Consider the following 23,510-nt stretch of genomic DNA (forward strand, 5'->3'; position numbering starts at 1 on the left):
ACCCAACGAGCTAGACCTTAGATGTTTAGCATGAAACATCTTCTAATAAATGTCTACCAAGTTTGTTCAAATAAAAGCCCTTGGGGTTTAAACTGGCCCCGCTCTGGGGGGCCAATATACAGGTGAGCGACTTCAGGGCCATCATGGCCCTCTTGTTAAGGTATCTACTTCAAACTTCAAATATATATTTCTTATCATTACACACATAATGTGTGACATGGTCCATAACTCTAGTGTGACTATTTCCAAAAATTTTCCCCCTTGAAATTGGCATTTATGTTTACAACTATAACTTCTTGTTAATTAGTCTAACTTTCTCCTGTGACAGCTCTTGTTATGTTAATCACTGTTTAACAATCAGCTATAACTTTGCAATTAATGAAAGTATTGTCTTCCTACTAGTGCACCAGAGTCCTGGGGGCCGATTTAATTGAACTTGACCTTAATTTGACCTTGGCATTTAAGTTCAGATTAGTTGAATTTTGCTACAATTGGCTATTACTTTGTTATTTATCAACAGGTTTGATTTATACTTTGACAAAAAAAAGAAAAGAATAACAATGACAAAACCCATATGTTGAATAACTCAAATATGAACTTTATTTGCCATTTGTTTAAAGTGTCATAACTTGGTTATTTATTTACAGATTTGATACACACTTGGACGACAAAACAGATATGCTGAATTATTCTGATGACCTAGACCTTTAATTGACCTTGACCATCAAGGTCATCATTGAAACCTTTTTACATTGTCATAACTTTGTTATTTATTTACAGATTTTATTCAGACTTGAACTAAAGAGCACAATGACAAAACTGACATGTTACAAATTTTATTAGTCCCCTACCGGTTTAACCGGAGGGGACTTTAGGTTTACCCTCCGTCCGTCTGTCTGTCAGTCCGTCTGTCCACAAAACTGGATCCCGCGATAACGTAAAAAGTACTGAAAATATTTTTATGAAACTTGATATATGGATAGATGGCAGTATGGAGATTATGCACGTCTTTTTTTTTCTTCCTATGTTGAAAATTCTGGTTGCTTTGGCAACAAATAGTCTGAAAATATGGCAAATATAACACATAAACTGGATCCAGTGATAACTCAAAAAGTACTGAAAATATTTTTATGAAACTTGGCAACAAATAGCCTGAATTTCAAGATTTCTGATTTAAATTTTTCAGCTTTTTCACTATATGTTCTTTATTTCTTAAGGTGTTTACTTCAAACTTTAAATATAAGTTTCTGGTCATCAACCACATCATATGTGACAAGGTTAATAACTCTAGCACAAAAATTATCAGTATTACCTCCCTTGAACTTGGATTTTTTAGGGGGGAAAAATGTTGTCTTTTTTAAATAACTTCTTTATTTCCTAATGTATCTACTTCAAACTTCATATATATGTTTCTTATTATCACTCGACATTTTTGAGAAGGTTAAATACTCTAGCAAGACTATTTCCAGAATTATGTCCCACTTGAACTTGGATTTTTTTTCGAGAAACTGGTATTTTCACTCCAACTTCTTCATTCCTTATAGGATTTACTTTAAAAATCCCACATCGTAATAATATGACAAGGTTGTATAAACATAATTTCCTTACTAGGCATGGAAACCTAAGGCATTACTGTGATATAGACAAACTTAGAACTCAAAAGATTTAAGTTCATTCATGTCAGTCATTCACTGGTAAAATTGAATGGCAAATGGCCCATCAGATCTAACCGGTAGGGGACTTATGGATTGCTTGCAATACTATGATAATTGCTTGTTAGTCCCCTACCGGTTTACCGGAGGGGACTTTAGGTTTACCCTCCGTCCGTCTGTCCGTCAGTCCGTCCGTCTGTCCGTCAGTCCGTCCGTCCACAAAACTGGATCCCGCGATAACGCAAAAAGTACTGAAAATATTTTAATGAAACTTGATATATGGATAGATGGCAGTATGGAGATTATGCACGTCTTTTTCTTTTCTTCCTATGTTAAAAATTCTGGTTGCTATGGCAACAAATAGACTGAAAATATGGCAAATTTTACACATAACCTGGATCCCGCGATAACGCAAAAAGTACTGAAAATATTTTTATGAAACTTGATATATGGATAGATGGCAGTATGGAGATTATGCACGTCTTTTTCTTTCCTTCCTATGTTGAAAATTCTGGTTGCTATGGCAACAAATAGACTGAAAATATGGCAGATTTTACACATAACCTGGATCCAGTGATAACACAAAAAGTACTGAAAATATGTTTATGAAACTTGACATATGGGTAGATGGCAGTATAGAAATTATGCACATTCTTTTCTTATCTTCCTATGTTGAAAATTCTGGTTGCTATGGCAACAAATAGACTGAATTTCAAGATTTCTGATTCTAGTTTTTAAGTTTTTTCACTATAAGTTCTTTATTTCTTAAGGTATTTTCTTCAAACTTTAAGTATAAATTGATTGTCATCAACCACATCATATGTGACAAGGTTTACAATTCTAGCACAAAATTTATCAGAATTACCTCCCTTGAACTTAAAATTTTCATGAAAAAAAACATTGTTTTTTTAATAACTTCTTTTTCTGAATGTATCTACTTCAAACTTCATATAAATGTTTCTTATTATCACTCAACATTTGTGAGTGTTCAATACTCTAGCAAGACTATTTCCAGAATTATGCCCCTTTTGAACTTAGACTTTTTTTTGAGAAATTGGTAATTTTTACTCCAACTTCTTCAATCATGATAGGATTTTAAAAATGTTATATTTTGATAACAGGGATGTTTAAAAAATAACTTTAGAGTGTCCTTCAGTCCGTCTGTCTGTACATAAAAACTGTTTCGTGTGATCACTTTTAAAGAACTTTTTCAACACTTAACATAGGAACCTAAGTGAATGGCCAATGGCCCTTCAGAATGTTGCTTGGGCTCTTACCGGTAGGGGACTTATGGATTGCTTGCAATACTATGATAATTGCTTGTTAATGTTGGACTGAATTATTTTGATAATTATAGATCAAACCTTTGATTGACCTTGGTCAAATTATTGAAATTTGCTTAAATATTATTGTCATTACTTTTCAAATTAAATTCATACTTTGACTATTTAAAAATAACACATGTACGGTAACAAAACTGACAGATTGACTTATTCTATTATAACTTTGACCTTTAATTGACCTTGACTGTCAAGGTGAAATGAAATTTGCTTTAACTGCAATAGTTAATATTTGATTATTCTTGGACAAAAAGAGTACACAAAATATGACAAAACTGACAAGAGGTGACATATGATGTGATTCAAATGTGACATTGAAATTTAGCATGGAGGTCAAATATGAAATTTGAATTATATTTGTTAAAAGAAATTTATGTTTTGTAGGAGTACTCTTTCTGTGTACTCTTTTTAGCTCGACTTTTTTATTTTTTTGAAAAAAAAGAAGTAGAGGTATTGTTATAGTCAGGTTGGCGTTGACGTTGCCGTTGCCGTTCCCGTCCGCAAACTTGTACCTGGATCATAACTTTTTTATTTCTTGGTGTATTGTCTTCATACTTGGCCACAACAACCCTTGGGAGAAGACCTTTCAGTTGACCACACTAACCTTGACCTTCATCCATAAATGACCTTGACCTTCAAGGTTAAAAGTCCAATTTTTGCTTGTTCATGCTGTTATTGGCTGTTACTTTGTTATTTTTGAATGGATTGTCTTCAAACTTGAACAAAATAATCTTCAAGGATATCCCTTAAAAATAACCCACCAGACCTTGACCTTCACTCATAAATGACCTTGACTTTGAAGGTCAAATTATTGAAATTTTCATTTTTTTGGCTATTATTGACTGTAACTTTGTTATTTTTGAATGGATTGTCTTCAAACTTGAACATAATTATCTTCAGGGATATCCCTTAAAAATAACTAGACAGACCTTGACCTTCACTCATAAATTACCTTGACTTTGAAGGTCAAATTATTGAAATTTTCATTTTTTTGACTATTATTGGCTGTAACTTTGTTATTTTTGAATGGATTGTCTTGAAACTTGAACATAATAATCTTCAAAGATAACTGTTAAAAATATACCAAAAGACCTTGACCTTCACTCATTAATGACATTGTCTTTGAAGGTCAAATTATTGGAATTTTCATTGTTTTGGCGGTAACTGACTGTAACTTTGCTATTATTGAAGGGATCAACTTCATTTTATAACAGAACATTCTTAAGCTAGGATGTTTATCAAACCCAAATATGCTTGGGCTCTTTAATGACCTTGACCTTGAAGGTTAAATTACTGAATTTTCTCAGATTTGTGCATTAAATGACCATAATTATATATTTCTTGGTGTGTGTGTGTGTGTATATATTTACAACAACAACAACAAGAATTGCGTCATTGTTTCTATTTATAGAATTGCGTCATTGTTTCTATTTTTAGAAATTGCGTCATTGTTGCTATTTTTAGAAATTGCGTCATTGTTGCTATTTTTAGAAATTGCGTCATTGTTGCTATTTTTAGAAATTTTTCTGTTTTTTAGAAATTGCGTCATTGTTTCTATTTTTAGAAATTGCGTCATTGTTTCTATTTTTAGAAATTGCGTCATTGTTGCTATTTATAGAAATTGCGTCATTGTTGCTATTTTTAGAAATTGCGTCATAATTGCTATTTTTAGAAATTGCGTCGTTGTTGCTATTTTTAGAAATTGCGTCGTTGTTTCTATTTTTAGAAATTGGGTCATTGTTGCTATTTTTAGAAATTGCGTCATTGTTGCTATTTTTAGAAATTGCGTCATTGTTTCTATTTTTAGAAATTGCGTCATGTTGCTATTTTTAGAAAATGCGTAATGTTGCTATTTTTAGAAATTGCGTAATGTTTCTATTCATATATATATACAAAATATATAAACAAAACTAATGTGACAAGACAGACCAACTAAATTTATAAAAAAGAAACGTTAAGATATGTTCAAACCTTTCTATGTTTGCGTTTAGAAAAAGTAGAAAGTCGAGCGTTGCCTCCGCCCGACGGTGGCTCTTGTTGTGTTTGACTTTAGAAGTAAAAAAAGTGGAGCGCAGCTCCCGCTTTGCTGTGTCTCTTGTCTATTTATATGTTGATCTGAATGAAATATTTATTAGTTGCATAATATGTAGCAACTATGGCATCGAAGGCTACTATGGCATCGAAGGCTTATGCTGAGCAAGGCAACTAACTTAAACTCACTAAATAGGCATACACTTTCCTTTTTATACAATCTATTATACTATGCCATTAGGTCGAATTAAAGTTGTACCAAACTCTACAAAATATATTTCTAAAGATAACAATTTTAAATAATATTCGTGTTAAGATGGTGTTTAATATACAGTGCTGCAAAATTTATTATATACAAAACTTGTAAGAATAATTCTTGACCTTGAATAGATCAGACAATCAAACATATTTAAATGATTTTCCCCCATTTTCATGCAGAAGTCACGAAGTATATAACCCATGTCTGTATGGTGGGGAGATAAACTGGTTATGTATTATACAGTACCTAGGTTAGAGGGGATACGGACAAAAGCCCCCCCCCCCCACCATCTAAAAATGACAAGGTGGACAAAAGCCCTCCATGAAATTTACACATAGGACAATACCCCCCCCCCCCCCCCCCCAATCAAAAATACATGTAGGACAAAAGCCCCCCCCCCCTCTCCATGAAACATTGTTATTGAGAATCTCGTCAGTTTAATTCCGGAATTTGATGTATTTAGACAAGTCAAATGCAATTGTTTTAAAAGATAATTTACATAAAGATTTGAATTTAAAGGTACTAAAGTTCTAATTTGATTTATTGTGTAATTCGTATATAATTCATTGATGATATGTATGTTTTTATGTTTATTATATATTGTACGTACAGTACAAATGTAAATGAATATTTTCAGAGAATCATTTATCAACGCTTATCAAAGAAATAAAAGTGGAAGGCGCATACTTGTCTTTAAAAATAATTTGAAGTAAGTATGATAACCCAAGTTCCCTAAAACTGTGAAAGAAGATAGTTATATATATGAGTCTGATCTATAAACCTTAGGGAGGCTTTTAATTGTTTGCTGGACTGGGGGGGGGCTTTTGTCCTAGTTATATTTTTGATGGGGTGGGGGCTTTTGTCCTATGTGTAAATTTCATGGGGGGGGGGGGCTTTTGTCCACCTTGTCATTTTTAGAAAGGGGTGGGGGGCTTTCGTCCTACACTGAGGGTAGAGCGTTGGACTGTGAATGGGCGCAGGTCACTTTCTTTGTGATTTATCATGAAATCCTTTCAACGGTTCATTCGTACTGTACCTCTGCTCTTGCATGTGCAAAAGTAATCAGTTCCTTGGGAAAGTGAAGGCAACTAATACTGGTAAAGTGATTGACAGCCTGTCCAGGAACGGTGCGGTGTCTGAACTGTACTAGCTGCTCTGGTAAATTCGCTTCCAGTCGTGATCCGGAGTGAAAACTACCAACACCAGAGCAGAATTCAGAAAATTTTGACGGGGCTTAATTTGGATTGAAAGACTTTAGAAACTCTCCCCTTTAAGGGGGATCTGGGGGTGACACCGCCATATATAAAGTATCCATTTATAAACGTGTCGATAAATCATTCTCATCCCCTGTACCACGGATTTATATTATATTGTAATATAAATCCGTGCATGTACATTTCTTAGGTCAATATTGTCAATAACGTATTTTCCCGCGCTTTAAGCACCGAGCTATGGTCGTGTATTTAAAAGGTCTAATTAAGACGCGCACGGGAACACTCACCAGATTACATGTTACATTTGTTCGTTTATAAAATGCTTGTACTTGAAGAAAAAAAATCCGTATTTCTATAGTTAGGAACAAAAATGTGTACAAGTAGTGAAATCTTTCTGATGCAAAACTTACTTAATTGTAAATAAAATAATTACAGTAGTTTTCTTCCTATTTTCTTCACGCATTTCACAACAGGTATGTAAAACAAAAGAAAAACTACATGGATGAGCTGTGGACTGTACCACCCGCTGAATGATAGTTGTTTTCATTCATACTCACCCTATACTTGCAATATGAATGCAGTTACTGACTTCATCAAAACTTTTAAGTGACCACGTACATCCTGTGGAGAATTATAATAAAATTTGTTTATAGGCACATTACAGCCATTAAAGGGAAGTTAAATCAGAATTATTTAGCGACGACGTTCTACTGAAAAAAGTCATTCAAATAGTCAGATTTTCTTCACGCATTTCACAACAGGTATGTAAAACAAAAGAAAAACTACATGGATGAGCTGTGGACTGTACCACGCTGAATGAAAGTTGTTTTCATTCATACTTGCCCTATATACTTGCAATATGAATGCAGTTAATATTTAATCTACAATAACCTAGAACGACGCACATTATTATAAAAATTGGCAATATTTCCATACTTAAAGCCGACGTAATAAAATTTTCTTGGTAAAATTAATGTCATGTAAAACAGTTTTGTGTCTGTCTGTTGGAAAATAAGATTAAATTGGTCTGTTCTGATTCAACTAACATTTATCCTCCAGTCTTTTACAAGTCGGAAGAGACTGACTGAACAACGAACATAGGAGAAATTCAATAACTGATCGAGGCAGTTTCCCGGTTACTGACTCCATCAAAACTTTTAAGTGACCAAGTACAGAGCGTCTTGAACATCCTGTGGAGAATTATAATAAAATGTGTTTATAGGCACATTACAGTCATTAAAGGGAAGTTAAATCAGAATTATTTAGCGACGACGTTCTACTGAAAAAATTCATTCAATTAAAAGGTCAGATTTTAATTCTGTTGATTGCCTTAAACCAGAGATGTGTTATCTTTGTCTCTTCTAAAACATTACTTTAAGATTTTTTAACAAGTGCATGCATACATTATGTTCATATAACAATAAAATTATTTTAAGCAACAAGTCAAAACAAATTTTCCAAGAAGTTGAAACAATTTGATTTTTTTGGATAAAGAATATAGCTATAGAATATCGTACGGTAACCACCCACGTGACACTGTTGTTGTTTTGATTAGGCAAATAAATTTATAATTTTCCCTTTCTAAAGAAACTTAAAATTCTCACTGTTTATGCTTATATTTATATATATATTGGTTTTATAAATTAAATTTACCAATTGTCAGATTACCGACCAAAATCCGACGTCGAATCGACGTCAAAATGAAACGTTTGTTAGACTTCGGGGTTTCAACGTTTGTTTGACGTTGTGTGAAGGTCGCCGACGTCGCGGCCAATTTTCAACGTTGATCCAACGTTGTGTCAACGTCGGGTGTTTGCTGGGATGGGGCCTAGCTCATTTTGGTCCCTGTGAAAGGGTGATTTCAAAATGTTAGATACATTTATTTCATTATTGATGTAAAATGAACCAATTAATGTATGAAAGAATTGATGAATGAATGAATACTTGACAGTACAGGTTTAACTAAGATGATAGACATTACTCCTTGTGTAAAAACAGATATTTTGACTGGTACTGATCGAATAATCAGTCTACCTCTTCTTAAATTAATGAATAAGTATTTACGTTGACATCTAAAACTATATAGAGGATAGGCTTATTCAAGTTTTTTTTCTATAAATACAGGATATATTTTCATCGAGTGGTATGAAAATAAATATTTCATGAGTGGCGGTTGCCGCGAGTGAAATATTATAATTTTCATACCACAAGATAAAAATAAATCCTGCAATGTAGGCCTATTTATAATAAAAACTTGAATTTTCTGTTTATTATAGATAATAGAGGCTGAGCCATATATACATTTTTCTTTTTTTACATAACGATTTGACAGATTTCCACTTGATTTCCTATTGGCTGAATTAAAAAAGTAGTCCGGCAAGGGCAAGACACCCGTGAAAATACGGAAATATGTTTCACTGCGAAAAAATAAATTTTGTACAGTGAAAAAAAACGGAAAATGAAATTATCCATTTTATTTCATCAATATTTCATTTATAAGTATATAATAAAATAAAACGCATCACCTTAAATACAACTATTTTGACATAGATGGTAATATATCAAAATACGATCCAAATTTGTATCTATGTTTGGCGAATACAGTACTAGTATGGTACGAACCGATCGTGAAGCGAATCTTCATAATATCTGTTTACTTAACCAATCAAATTCCTAAATTAAATTCACATCCAAGATGGAGACTACCGAGGGTTCGCAAGGACATTTTCAGGACTATCAACAAGTTTTATCAACTTTGGAGGCATTGAATGGACAGAGATCATCATCAAAGCTGTGCGATGTAATTTTGCAAGTATCAGATGAAAAAATATTTGCCCACTCTAATGTTCTAGCAGCAGCAAGCCCATATTTTGATTCGGTATTCAGTGGTCAGGATCTCCCGAGGGCTTTTTCACAAAAAACTCCACAAATCATAGAAATTCACATTGATGGACCCTCGGACCCAGGCTATACAGAAGCATTACATAAAGTGGTGGACTTTATGTATACAAGTCGTATACAGCTAGACAGCAATGTACTTGTGCAAGTGCTTGAAATAGCTAGGATTATGCAGATGTCTAGAATTATAGGTAAAAACATTAACAGTTACAGTGTGTCTGGTTACCATAACAGTATGTGTTTCTTTGCCTACACTATGTAATGGCTGGGGCATATATAGTCCTAATATGAAATTAGGCAAAGCCTATGAACGGGGAAGTCGTTAAAATATTCCTTTCATTCCTTCCGTTTTAAAGGTGTCATTCGGTATTACATGCACTGCTTCCGTTTTCACTCGGAACACTCGACGATTATTATTCATCCGAAAAGTTGAGATTTGGTACGTTATCGGAATACCCCGCCTATTATCATTGAGTTACATTGTAAATGGCGGTGCCCGACTAGAACTGACACTGAAAATTTCGTTGATAGGTATAGAATTCTATATATTTTTTAATTGTTTTTTATTTGATTTTCTTTTAAATATACACGTGTAGTCTATAGCCGGGCAAGCCAAAGCCCGGACCCGCTTCGCGGGCCCGGTCTTTGACTTCCCCGTATAAATATGACGTCGCTTTGAGATATTTTTGCTTCTGGGCAAAGCAACGTCATATCGAAATTGCTCAAAAACCCATAGCATGTTCCGCCAGAAAATCGGGCGGAACGAAAATCAATGAAGACAGCGTGTATTTACATAATTTTTGACCTATTTATGAACAAAACTAAAAAATAAATACCTTTTGTCAAAATAATTTAACTGTCACAACCGAAAAATCATGATTAAATCCTCTCGTGTATTTCAATTCCTTTTACAGTCGATAAACAAATGGCGGCCGTAAAGTGCGCGAAATCTGATTGGCTAATTCAAATGCAAGCGTTTTACTGAGTCAGAACAATCAACAGAATATTTTTTTAACGAAATAATTGCCCATGCACCGTCAGTGTGTTCGAATATATTTTTCCGTTCAAAAATTTTGAATCAATCTGTAAAGCACCTTGCTTAACCAGTATGGCTGATAGACAAAAATAGATTGATGTTTATATTTGATTTTAAATTGATAAGTACATCGTTTGAAAGTTTTTGTGTATGATTGAGCATGAAATTGAAAGAAAATATGATAAGCTCTTGAATAACGCTTGAAAGGCAAGACAATAGACATTTTTTGATTTTTTTATGATGCTATGCGTTTTTGAGCAATAACTATTAGACGTCAGACTTGACCGACAAAAACTATAACAAGCCTGTAACGTCATATATATTGGACTAGGGCGTATAGTGTTACCCTGTTCCGCCATTCCATCATCATCTGTTGCACACTATCATCTCATATATATTTGACATATATATGCCTTATTCTCATGGATTCGTGCCTTCTCATCGATTAGTGACCTAAATAAATGGCTGGTATAAATACTTCTGCAAGGACATGCACAATCCCAAAACTACACAAGTTTTATTAGACACTCGATTTGACAAATCTATCCAATCAAAATGCGTAATTGAACAGGTGTAAATTAGAGGTGTAACGATTCATCGATGCATCGCGATCTGTCTTGTCCCCGATGTATGCATCGTAATGAAATTACAAATTCCAATATATTGCGATGCAATACATATTTCACCTCCCGATGTATCGATACAGCGGGAAGGTATCGCAATACGCTAACAATATCTTCCAGGAATATAAGGACAAACATTTTTTTTTTTAAGACTGAAGAAAGAAAAATAGCTTGAATGAAAACAATAAACAAGCGCGACTATTATCATACCATCGTTGTCATCTCGTTTCCCCATGTCCTCAATCATTTAACGGTTACTAACCAAGTTTTATCAATTCCATGTAAATGGGCTGGTGTTCTTTGAACTTGTTTATAATAAAAACATAATTAGAGATCTGTGCGATTTCAAGAAAAAACAACCTACAAACATGAATTTTATTTTGTAGCACTTAAATGTTGGATTAAAATAGTGATGATGACAACATCCCCATGTGATATTCGTCACGTATTTATACTTTCATTTCCGTTGACATCATTTTCCCGTAAAAAAACAACAAAGCAGACAAACAGAAAACATGAAGACTGCAAAATATGTAGACGGGGAAATTACTGTCAATCCTCCCTGGTCATATAAGTCACGAGTTTTGGGAAAATTGTAGTTTTTGGGGAACCATGAGACAGTGTTGTATAATGTGGAAGACCGGACGTGGAGTGTTTGCAAAATCAAATTTTCAAAATAAAATACTCTGGGGTTGAGCACAAATCTTTTGAGAAAACTGAGACTGAAACTTATAAACTGTCATTTTCACAGTTGTTGACCTAATTGTAGATCACTTGTTACTATTTTTTTCACAAGAAAAATCTTAAGTGGTGTATTGTAAGACTGAAATTGTTAAACTGCCATACTTACAGTAGTGGACTTTAGTGTTAGAATAGCTAGTAAATATCAATTTGCTGGTATGGTTTACTTAAAAATACCTTTAATCCTCAAGTAATCAGAAAAGTAAATTGTTAAAAGATCAAATTCGGAAACCAAATTATAACAACAAGTTAAAAGAGTTTATTTTTTTGTTATTGTAATAGTTTTATATTATATTCGTAATTATGCTGTAAACAAATGGCCAATTTTCTATATACTAAGTCTAAAAGTCAGTATCGTGATACGTATTGCATCGCAACATAAGAATCGCAATATGCATCGCATTTCTTCAAATTATGCAATACATATCGTGAATCGCATCGTTTTGAAAAACAAATATCGTGATATGTATGGTGACAGAAAAAAAATGGCAATGCACAGCCCTAGTGTAAATGTGCTTACCCTACAATCAGCTGATGACCTAATTACTTTAAAATATTCAATATTAATGTTTTAATTTATCAAACACGCTTACAATTTAGCCAAAAAAATATTCATTATGCTGTAAGAATTTACATTAGACTTTGAAACATATATTGATCAGATCGGACTGAAAATAACCATGCGAACATTTAGTGGTGTGAGCACCTATATTTTGATGACGTCACAGGGTGAATCGGATTTCACGAATCGATGAGTAGGAGTCCAGCTGAGCAAGACAGTCATGTATGACATGTTCAAATGCTCTAATCTTTTAGCGGTTGTTTTTAGAAGTAATTTAAAGTTTTTGAACTTTTAGATAATGAATTTATTTAACAAATGCACTATTTGAACTGAATGTATGTCTAAAATTTGTTGTGCAAGTGCAATTTTTCCAAATAAGAGTCACGAATCGATGAGAGAAAAGCATATATTTAGGTCAAGTTAGAATTGAGTCTTGGTACGATGAATTTGACAGAGTTATGCCCCTTATAAAAATTTTCAGTTTCTGTTCATTATCCAACAGTTCAACTGAAATATAGCATATGGATATGTCATAGGAATACACAGGTCAAGTTCTAATAAATTTGGTCTTGGTTTGATGATTTTTGATAGAGTAATCTCTCTTGAACTTTGGAAAAAAAGAAATTTTCAGTTTCCAGGTTACGTTTGAATTTGGTCATCGTTCGATGATTTTGACAGAGTTATCCCTTTTGAACATTGGAAAAAAATATTCAGGTTCCGTACTCTTACTTTTGAGTTTTGTAGAAATGTATGTATACGGTTGAAATCGCATACATGTGCAGGTTTTTAACCAGAAAATACAGGTTGATTTGGTCCAATGATTTTTGACAGAGTTATCATTCTTGAACTTAAAAAAGAAAAAGAAGAAATTTTTAGTTTCTGCTCTAACTTATAACTATTATGGGAATTATGTCAGATGTTTACATTGCATATGCTAGTATTTTACCAGAAAATACGAAAATACAAGTGAAGTTCTAATTTGGTCATGGTCAGATCTATGTTTTTTGACAGTTATTATTTTTATACTTAATTGTATCCCCCTTGAACTTGGCAAAGATTTAAAAATTCACAATTTCTAATCATTATCTCGGCTACAAATATGCAAAAGGTTAACACTGAATAGTTTCGGGCCTTGAACTTTGTTTAAAAATGGTTTGTGTTAACATTGAATTTTTTAAGGGCCTTGAACTTAAAATGAAAGAAATGGTTTGTGCTATCAAATTCAGGAATTTTTTTTGGGCTTATTTCATAGCCGAAATTCGGTGACGGGGTCATATTCACAACTGAAAATAGTATATAATTTCCCAAACCAACAGGAAAAAATTCCCGATTGAAAGTTACAAAATAAAAATATTGAAAAACAACATGTAAAATCTTTGAAAATAAGGGCTTAGAACTTCACTGTTACTATTCTTAAATGTATGAAGATGTTGTCCTAAACAGTGATTCTCTGCATTCATTTAATCACTGCAAAATTTAAGTCATACATTTTTTCCTAATTTTTAATAAAACATTGCTGAAATTCCCAATTCCATGGGTATGGGTTATGTTCCCAAAATCCTGCGAAAAAAATCTGAAATTTGGAACTTGATATCATTATACATCACATTTGAATTTTTGGCTGCATGCGGGCACACATAAATGGCGTTATGTCGTATTTCTAGTTTTGTGAAAAGACAAAGACACAACAGTTAATTGACCCAAAAATCTTTTCACTTTAAAGCATGTATGCTTTGATCACATTTTTTATGCCCCTTGGCATATAGTAGTTGAACCGTCCATCCAACTGTCCGTACGAGGTCAACCTAAAACAGCAAGTTGGATTTTTCATAATTACTACCTTTACCAATGGCTTCATACTTCAGACACTTACTTATCAACACACTGTACATGATCTGAGCAAGTTACATAACTATGGCTTCCATTTTTACCAAGTTATTGCCCTTTTCAGCACTTAGATTAGAAAATGAATAATTGGTTAACCTAAAATGGCAAGTTGGATTTATCTTAAGTTCTATCTATACTAATAGCTAATAGTTATTTCCCTTTTCATCACTATGAAAATAGGGCCTTGTATGGTTAATCTATTCCTCCACAATGGATTTATCTTAAAATTCTCGTAATTACTTTATTGATTTAATGATATCTTTCATATTTGGTAAGTGGATACCTTAAATGGTCCTCTAATTATGCCCCCATTTCGAAGAAAAGGGGGTATATTGCTTTGCACTTGTCGGTCCGTCGGTCCGTCGGTCTGTCGGTCCGTCGGTCCGTCGGTCCGTCGGTCCGTAGACCAAATGGTTTCCGAGTGATAACTAAAGAACCCTTAGGCCTAGGAACTTCAAACTTGGTATGGTGATTGGTCATGTCCAGTAGATGACCCCTATTGATTTTGGGGTCAAGGGGTCAAAGGTCAAGGTCACATTGACCTTGTAGGCAAAAACGGTTTCCGATCAATAACTAAAGAACCTTAAGGCTTAGGAACTTCAAACTTGGTATGGTGATTGTTCATGATCAGTAGATGACCCCTATTGATTTTGGGGTCAAGGGGTCAAAGGTCAAGGTCACATTGACCTTGTAAGGAAAAACAGTTTCCGATCAATAACTAAAGAACCTTAAGGCCTAGGAACTTCAAACTTGGTATGGTGATTGGTTATGATCAGTAGATGACCCCTATTGATTTTGGGGTCAAGGGGTCAAAGGTCAAGGTCACATTGACCTTGTAAGGAAAAATGGTTTCCGATCAATAACTAAAGAACTTTAAGGCCTAGGAACTTCAAACTTGGTATGGTGATTGGTCATGATCAGTAGATGACCCCTATTGATTTTGGGGTCAAAGGTCAAGGTCACATTGACCTTGTAAGCAAAAACGGTTTCCGATCAATAACTAAAGAACTTTTAGGCCTAGGAACTTCAAACTTGGTATGGTGATTGGTTATGACCAGCAGATGACCCCTATTGATTTTGGGGTTAAGGGGTCAAAGGTCAAGGTCACATTGACCTCTTGGGTAAAAACGGTTTCCGATCAATAACAAAAGAACCCTTAGGCCTAGGGACTTCAAACTTAATATGATGATTGGTCATGATCAGTAGCATGACCCCTATTGATTTTGGGTTCAAGGGGTCAAAGGTCAAGATCACATTGACCTCATAGGTAAAAACGGTTTCCGATCAATAACTAAAGAACCCTTAGGCCTAGGAACTTCAAAACTTGGTATGGTGATTGGTCATGACCAGCAGATGACCCCTATTGATATTGGGGTTAAGGGGTCAAAGGGCAAGGTCACATTGACCTTGTAGGTAAAAAATGCTTTCCAATCAATAACTTAAGAACCCTTAGGTCTAGGAACTTCAAACTTGGTATGGTGATTGGTCATGACCAGCAGATGACCTTTTGATTTTGGGGTCAAGGGTCAAAGGTCAAGGTCACATTGACCTTGTAGGTAAAAACAGTTTCCGATCAATTAACTAAAAACTTAGGCCTAGGAACTTCAAACTTTGTATGATGATTAGTCGTGACCAGCAGATGACCCCTATTGAGTTTTGGGTCAAGGGGTCAAAGGTCAAGGTCACATTGACCTTGTAAAGTAAAAACGGTTTCTGATCAATAACTTAAGAACGCTTAGGCCTAGGAACTTCAAACTTGGCATGGTGATTTGTCATGACCAGCAGATTACCCCTAATGATTTTGGATCAAGGGGTCAAAGGTCAAGGTCACATTGACATTGTAAGTAAAACGGTTTCTGATCAAATAACTAAAGAACGCTTCGGCCTAGGAACTTCAAACTTGGCATGGTGATTGGTCATGAGCAGCTGATGCCCCTCATTGATTTTGGGGTCAAAGGTCAAGGTCACATTGACCTTGTATGTTAAAACGGTTTTCCGATCAATAACTAAAGAACCCTTAGGCCTAGGAACTTCAAACTTGGTATGGTGATTGGTCATGACCAGCAGATGACCTATTGATTTTGGGGTCAAGTGGGCAAACGTCAAGGTCACATTGACCTTGAAGGTAAAAACGGTTTCTGATCAATTAACTAAAAACGCTTAGGCCTAGGAACTTCAAACTTTGTATGATGATTGGTCGTGACCAGTAGATGACCCCTATTGAGTTTTGGGTCAAGGGGTCAAAGGTTAAGGTCATGACCAGTAGATACTTGATAATCCTTTTTAATTGTTTGATCACTGGGTCAGAAGTCATGCATAATAACCTTATCACATGACTAATTGGCTGCTGATAGGGGGCATACATGTTTTACAAACATATCTTGTTTTTATGGAGTAAGGAGTAATCAGCAATCATTTAGATCCATTAAAAGATCCATTAAATCTCCTTGTGGCTGAGGGGTTGCCAATAAAGGTTGACTTGAAGTTGAGGCGTCATAATTTCTGCCACCATTTATCCCTGCGTGATCGTAAGATGCGACTAAATGGGTTTGTTGAACCCATACAAATCGAATAACCGGAGTCTGTACATCTCTTAGCTGCATCAGGTGAGATGGTTTTGACCCCAGGATCTAGTGTAGATTTAAGTTTGTAGCATCTGACTCTCTGAGGTTAGCCAAAATCATCTCTCCTGGTTCATAGCCATTTGACCTCAATTTTGTTGGTGCACCATAAAATCAAAACAAACAAAAGATTAATTAAAAGATTAATTGTTTACCCTCTGCTGGGTGAAGGTGTATCACCATGAGTTTCCTGGAAATTTGTCTAGAAATTATGGCATACATATGTGTTTCAAGAATCTTAACAGATTAAAAAACTTATAACAATCAAATTGATTACATCTAATGCATTTAAATGATTAAATCACTAATGATTTGAAGGAAATTAAGATTTATATATATCTGATGAAAGATTATATTTAGATTAATGCAGAATAAAAATTCTAACATTAACTTACAAAAATAAACTTTAATTTCAATGGCTACAGGATTTCTTGTACATGATACTTGATAGGCTATTTAAAAAAAGAAAACATGCATTAATAAAAAAATCTCATTAATTTTCAACCAAGGTAAGTCTTGTGGACTGGTAATTTCATGTTGCATTGTAGAAATATTAATAGGCCATTAATGGTTACATGGTTTTATTTTTCAGACTTCTGTGATTTATACCAGCAAGGATGTATATCATATGAAATTGGTGAGCCCATAACATCTTCTCCACTTCTATCTAAAGTTGCTTGCGACATTTCTACTCAAACTAGTGACGGCACTGTCAAAAATGGAAAAGAAATAGTTATTTACAATGAGAACGCCACAGATGAGATATGGGTATTTAAAAAGGACTTGAATAGCAAAGCTGTGGTTTTGAATAACAGAGAAAGTTTTAAACGTAAAAGAGGCAGGCCAAGAAAGAAACAAAGAGATGATAATTTGTGTAATGATGAGGTCAACACTGATACTATTGGTGGTCAAGGGCAAGCACTTATTACATGTGCATTGAAAGAGGAGCAGAAAGAAAGCAGTTATTCTGAGAAAGAAAATGACAATATGAGCAGTAATTGTACAGCTTTTGAAGGGAAGCCTAATGAAACACTGCTTAAGGCCTCACTAGAACCATCTGTGAGAGTAAGTAAACATGGTAGAATTATAAAACCAAAGAAATTTTCTGACGATATGATTAATTTTATTAAAGATGAGCCTATAAGTGATACAGAAAATGAGGAAAATAAAGTACACGATAGTGTCTTAACAAGAAATACTCAGCAAAATAGTGATACAGGAAATATAACTGATACAGATATTGTTGACAATCTGGTGAAAAAATTTGCATGTGAACTTTGTGAATACGTGACACAAGACATGAAAGAGTTAAATGAGCATCATAGAGATCACTTACATGCTGAGAAGAAGTGTAGTTACTGTGGTTGGATCTGTGAGAATTCAGATGTGACAAATGAAGAATTCATGGAGCATGTGAATAATCACAAAGGTTCAACATTGTATTTCTGTACTTTTTGTCCTCAAAGGTTTAACACTAAAGCTAAGTTATATCAACATTTACCAAAGCATTCAAAAACGAAACCTTATGGTTGTGATATTTGTGGAGCAGGGTTTAAGTGGAAACATGCCTTAAAAGCCCACATGACAGTTCATAAAGATTCAAAGGATTACCTTTGTGATATTTGTGGATTTGCAACTGCTCATAAATCTCAGTTGAAAGCCCACCATCTAATTCATACAGGTAATACATTTAAATGTACTCAACCAGATTGTGAGTATCAGACAACAAAGCGTAGTAATTTAAAATTTCATATGATGACTCATTCTCGCGAAAAGCCTCATCAGTGTGAATTGTGTGGACAATCATTTTCTCTAGTGAAGAATATGAAACGTCACATGTTACTGCATGCAAATGATCGTCCATTCCGATGTGATTGTTGTAGTTTTAGTACAACAAGATTTGATAAACTAAAAGAACATTATTTTAAGCAACATAAAATTGGTGAAAAACCAAAAAGGAAAGTTAGATTGACAGAATACCTGAAAATGCAAGAAATGGTAGATAATTTAGAAACTGGGCAGTTGACTAGTGAGCAAATTGAAGCTGAAGTTTTAAATATACCTGTTGGAGAAGAAATGGAGACTATAGAGTTACAAGTATCTGAAGATACAAATGGATTAGCAACTACACAAATTGTTAATGTTACTAGCTCAACTGGTGAAGCTATTCCAATAGCTATCACTCAAAATGGTGGAGAAATTTCATATGAAATTCAGCAGATACCTGTGCAGATTATTACCCAAGAAATAGTCACAGAGTGAAAATGTTGTCATTAATAGTGGGTTCACATTGTAGCTACATTTTTATGCAATTTGACTAAAAGCATAACATGCACAAAAGAAAGTGCTGCATACTAAAAACAAGAATTTAAATTGCAACCATTTAATTTCACAGTAAAATTTGTTATTCCATGTGTACATGTAATTGTATTTATTTATACTATAGGGCAGGGCAATTTTTGACACCTGATATATAGAATATTACTTTTGTAAAAAAAATCAAGTAAGTAAGAGACAATGCTTTAATCTAGTAGTTTAGACACAGAGTTCTAGACTTTAAAGTTAAAATCACCATGTAGCAAAGTATACAGACAGTTTAACTAAAAATAGGAGAATGAACTATAGAAAGAAAGGAAGGGTCATACTGTATTAGAAAGGAAGGGACATACTGTATATAATAAAATTAATAATATGAAATAAATAATAGTTGATATTACTATGATTTAACTGTATTTTGTGTATCAAAATAATAATGACAATTGAATGACATAATTTTTGATCTAGATAAATTTTAATCTCTTCCTTTTCTGGCAGAATTTTCTAGTAATTACACCAGTGATCTAAGTTGTAAAAAGCTAACATGTCTACCATTTTTGCCGTTATGAATGAAGGTGGAAATTCTTATGCTACTACAAGAAAAAGTGCTAAACGAAAGTATTAGTTTTTGTAATTTATTCTTCCCAAAAAAATGATAAATATGTGAATCCACAAAATATGTATAACATGTTATGATGTATACAATATGATGTTATGAGATAAAATTATCCTTAAAAGATTTTGTTTTGTTGTTGGGAATTATAATAATCAAGTAGACTTCACAAAATAGTGTTATAACAGAAACATGTGTATACTCTACAAGATGTCAATTTATTCTCCTAAAATCCCTAACATTGAGACTGGCTAGACATGTTATTGAGCATGCACAATATGCATATATAATCATAAACTAGCTATCAGCTGATATTACAACAGATTCCATGGGGTTGTCTGATATGTTCTGTATTGTATCATTTTTATACACCCGTTTGAAAATAGGGCAGGGGGGGGGGGGGGGGGGGGACGGCGGAACCAATATTTGTTTGGAGCATATCTCTTACACCCATGGAGGAATTTTAATGAAACTTCATAGAAATGTTCACTACTATGAGAAGCCGTGTTGCGCGCATGAACCAGGCCTCTAGGTCAAAGGTCAATATAACTTGGCACAAATGTTCACTATTGTGAGGCAGAGTGTCATGTGCAAAATTTTTGTCCCTGCAGCCAAGGTCATGGTCACACATATGGGTCAAAGTTAACATAAAAATATGAATGTGTATTGGGACCATTTAGTCATCATTTATTGAGAGATTGAAACACAAATGGTCATTATCATGACTACTGGTGTGAAACATGTAATTTAGATTAAAATATGCAAGGTCAAGGTCACTAACGATGATTGCCAAGGTCACTAAAGATGATAAAATATAGATTTTGTCCAGAAAATATCTCCTACAAATATGAAGGGGTTCTAATGAAACTTCATAGAAATGTTCACCACTATGAGAAGCCGTGTCACACACTTCAACCAGACCTCTAGGTCAAAGGTCAAGGTCATAGAAAAATGCTTGTCCGGAGCATAACTTCTACATGCATAGAGGGATTTCAATATAACTTGGCACAAATGTTCACTATTGTGAGGCAAAGTGTTGCACGCAAAATTTATGTCCCTGTGCCAAGGTCAAGTTCACACAATCATCAAAGTTCAGAAAAAATATGAAAATTTGATTGGGACCATTTAGTCATCATTTATTGAGAGATTGAAACACAAATGGTCATTATCTTGACTACTGGTATGAAACATGTAATTTAGGTTAATATGTGCAAGGTCATGGTCACTAAAGATGACTGTCAAGGTCGCTAAAGATATGAAAATATAGAGATTTTGTCCAGAGCATAATCTCCTACACATATGGAGAGATAGTAATGAAACTTCATATAATTCCTACATCTCTCTCAAAAGCTTCTGTGACGGGCGTACTGCAACAATGTTGCCCTTGTTTTTTTCAAAACATTCTCTGTGTAATGTTAAATGTATGTATGAATTAAATCTCTGAATCCATTTATGAAATGCATCATGGTACTCCAATATAGTTAGTGACCTCTGAGGCACTGACTGATGGCTATCGACAACCAGATAAGAACGTTTAGGAAATACATATAGTTGCCTGAGGCTATATCTCGAGAATATGATAGATTTGGCCAATATTCAAAAATTGCTTGACAAAGAGCAGATCTATGTATGTGATTTAGCAGAATCAGGGCATGAAAGACAAACATGCCTAAATTATAAACCCTTACACATTTTGTTCCAAATTTTTTTGACAGGTTCCAAATAGTGAACCCATGTTTTGTCACCAGTAACAATGTTTGCAAATAGTCTTTGAGGTTTAGAAACATTTTTAGTAATTGCTTAGCGGTTTGTGCTTGTATCATTTTAGCTTGAATTTTTTATATGAAAAATATCGAGCTATTGCTGCAGTAATGTTGTCCTTTGCTATCTGAAAACTTTAATATAGGCCATTATTTTTAGCTCACCTTAGAAATGGCCCTTTATCCCAATTAGTCGCATATCTGTAGGTCTGTCGTCAATTTTTTTTAAAACAATTTTTCTTCTGAAACCACTAGGTCAAATTTGATGAAATTGATAGGCATGAAGCTCTACATAAATTGTTCAAATGATTCTGCTCCATTGTACATCTTGGTAAGGGCTTAAAATAAATTTAAAAAATTAAATCATCTAATGATACTCTACATATGTTAAATTGTTCGAATTATAGCCCTGGGGTTAAAATTGTCCCTACCCCGGGGGGCATGGCTTTTCCTTATACAGATAATACTACTTTAAAACTGCCAGTGTTAATTTAAAACAGGCTGTCCGGCATCCCTAAAAAATCCTAATTAATTAATATTTTATAAACATGCTTATAACTTTAAAAATGTTTTCATTTCAACCCTTAACCTGCTATATTTCTATAATGGATCTGTCAAAGCATTGAATTTGAAACAGTCCATTCAATGTTCAAGGGATATCAATATCAAAATACAAAAATTGAGCTGCCAACAGTAGATAGCCTGATTATACTGCACAGACGTGCAGGCTGGCCTGGCTTAATACTGGTAGCACTTTTGGTTCTAATTATGTTTAAGTGTATTTTTTCAGCTCTTCTAATCAGAGTAGACAGTTAAAGGCAATTGACTTGTGAATTCATTTATTCAATAATGAGCATGGAACACTGGTAGACACCTTTGCTTTAACCAAACAGGGTCTTTCATGAAGAATGGTCTGGAGTGGGACCAAGTTTACGAGAAAAGATGTCTCAGCTGAGTCATGTGATTAGGTTATATATATCTACCGACCATGATCTGGTATAGTACATCGCACTTCAGAAATAAAATCATAATGTTTTGTTAAATTGATCAAAAAATTTTGAAAGCTAATCCTGGCTACATTACATTATCAGTTTTTACTTTAAGGGGTCAATGTATCTACTGCTCAAATTAATTTTGAAAATAGGTCTGAATTTCATCAGCTTTTTTCAAATTTATGCATTGTTCAATGACAAATTAGAAATTGATTTTACAGAAAAGAAATGTTATTTAATTGCTTCATGTAAAGATTTTATAATATTTCTCGATGTTTTTTTTTTTTTTCAAATATTTGATGTTGAATTTGGTGCATTTTCAAAATGGCACTGTTTGTCAGCAAACATCTGAACAAGCATTCTATGTTTTTCAACAGATCATGTCTTTAAAAACATTATTTTCTGAAATATTTATCTTTTTTAAACAAGTTTAAAGATTTTCAAAGAACATCATGTCATTAGAAATTTCATTTTTCTCTTGTTGAACACGTAATTTGCACATAGCAAACTATACAGAGTTACACTGAGACATGTTTAATTGTAGCAAGAATGGTGTACATAGCGCATTTTCCATAATAAAAACTTACAAGAGCAAGAGCTTAGATATTTGGCATGAAACATAATATTGTTGACCTCTTCTAAGTTTGATAAAATTATAGTTCTGAGGCTAAATTGACTTCACCCATAAGGGGTGGGAAGTGGTCATGAATTTTTTCCATCAAATTGCAATCATTGAATTTCCATAGCAACCATTGACTTCCCATAGCAACAAGTGACTTCAAAAGCAATCATTGATTTTTCATAGCAACCAGTGGTTCCCATAGCAACTATTTACTTTCCATAGCAACCAGTAATTTCCGTGACAACCAGTGACTTAATAGCAATCAGTAACTCCCCCATTGACTTTCCTGATAATAATGACCTCCAAAGCAATGATTTATTTTCCATAGCAACCAGTGATTCCA

At 34.0% G+C, this 23,510-nt stretch overlaps 1 protein-coding gene across 2 annotated transcripts; it reads left to right on the top strand.

The window, feature by feature from the left end:
• The first annotated feature begins 9,182 nt into the window (after positions 1–9,182).
• On the top strand, positions 9,183–19,919 carry LOC132750403 (myoneurin-like). 2 transcript variants are annotated; one of them, XM_060740369.1, is made up of 2 exons: positions 9,183–9,585; positions 17,457–19,919. In XM_060740369.1, the coding sequence occupies exons 1-2, from the start codon at positions 9,192–9,194 to the stop codon at positions 19,124–19,126; spliced, it is 2,064 nt and encodes a 687-aa protein (XP_060596352.1). In that variant the 5' UTR covers positions 9,183–9,191; the 3' UTR covers positions 19,127–19,919. The 2 variants fall into 2 exon arrangements, with proteins under 2 accessions (XP_060596352.1, XP_060596353.1); XM_060740370.1 differs by lacking the exon at positions 9,183–9,585 and adding an exon at positions 12,513–12,625.
• Positions 19,920–23,510: the final 3,591 nt, after the last annotated feature.

Source organism: Ruditapes philippinarum, unplaced genomic scaffold (genome assembly GCF_026571515.1).
Source record: "Ruditapes philippinarum isolate M1 unplaced genomic scaffold, ASM2657151v2 ctg400_1_1_1_1, whole genome shotgun sequence".
NCBI classification, from domain to species: domain Eukaryota; kingdom Metazoa; phylum Mollusca; class Bivalvia; order Venerida; family Veneridae; genus Ruditapes; species Ruditapes philippinarum.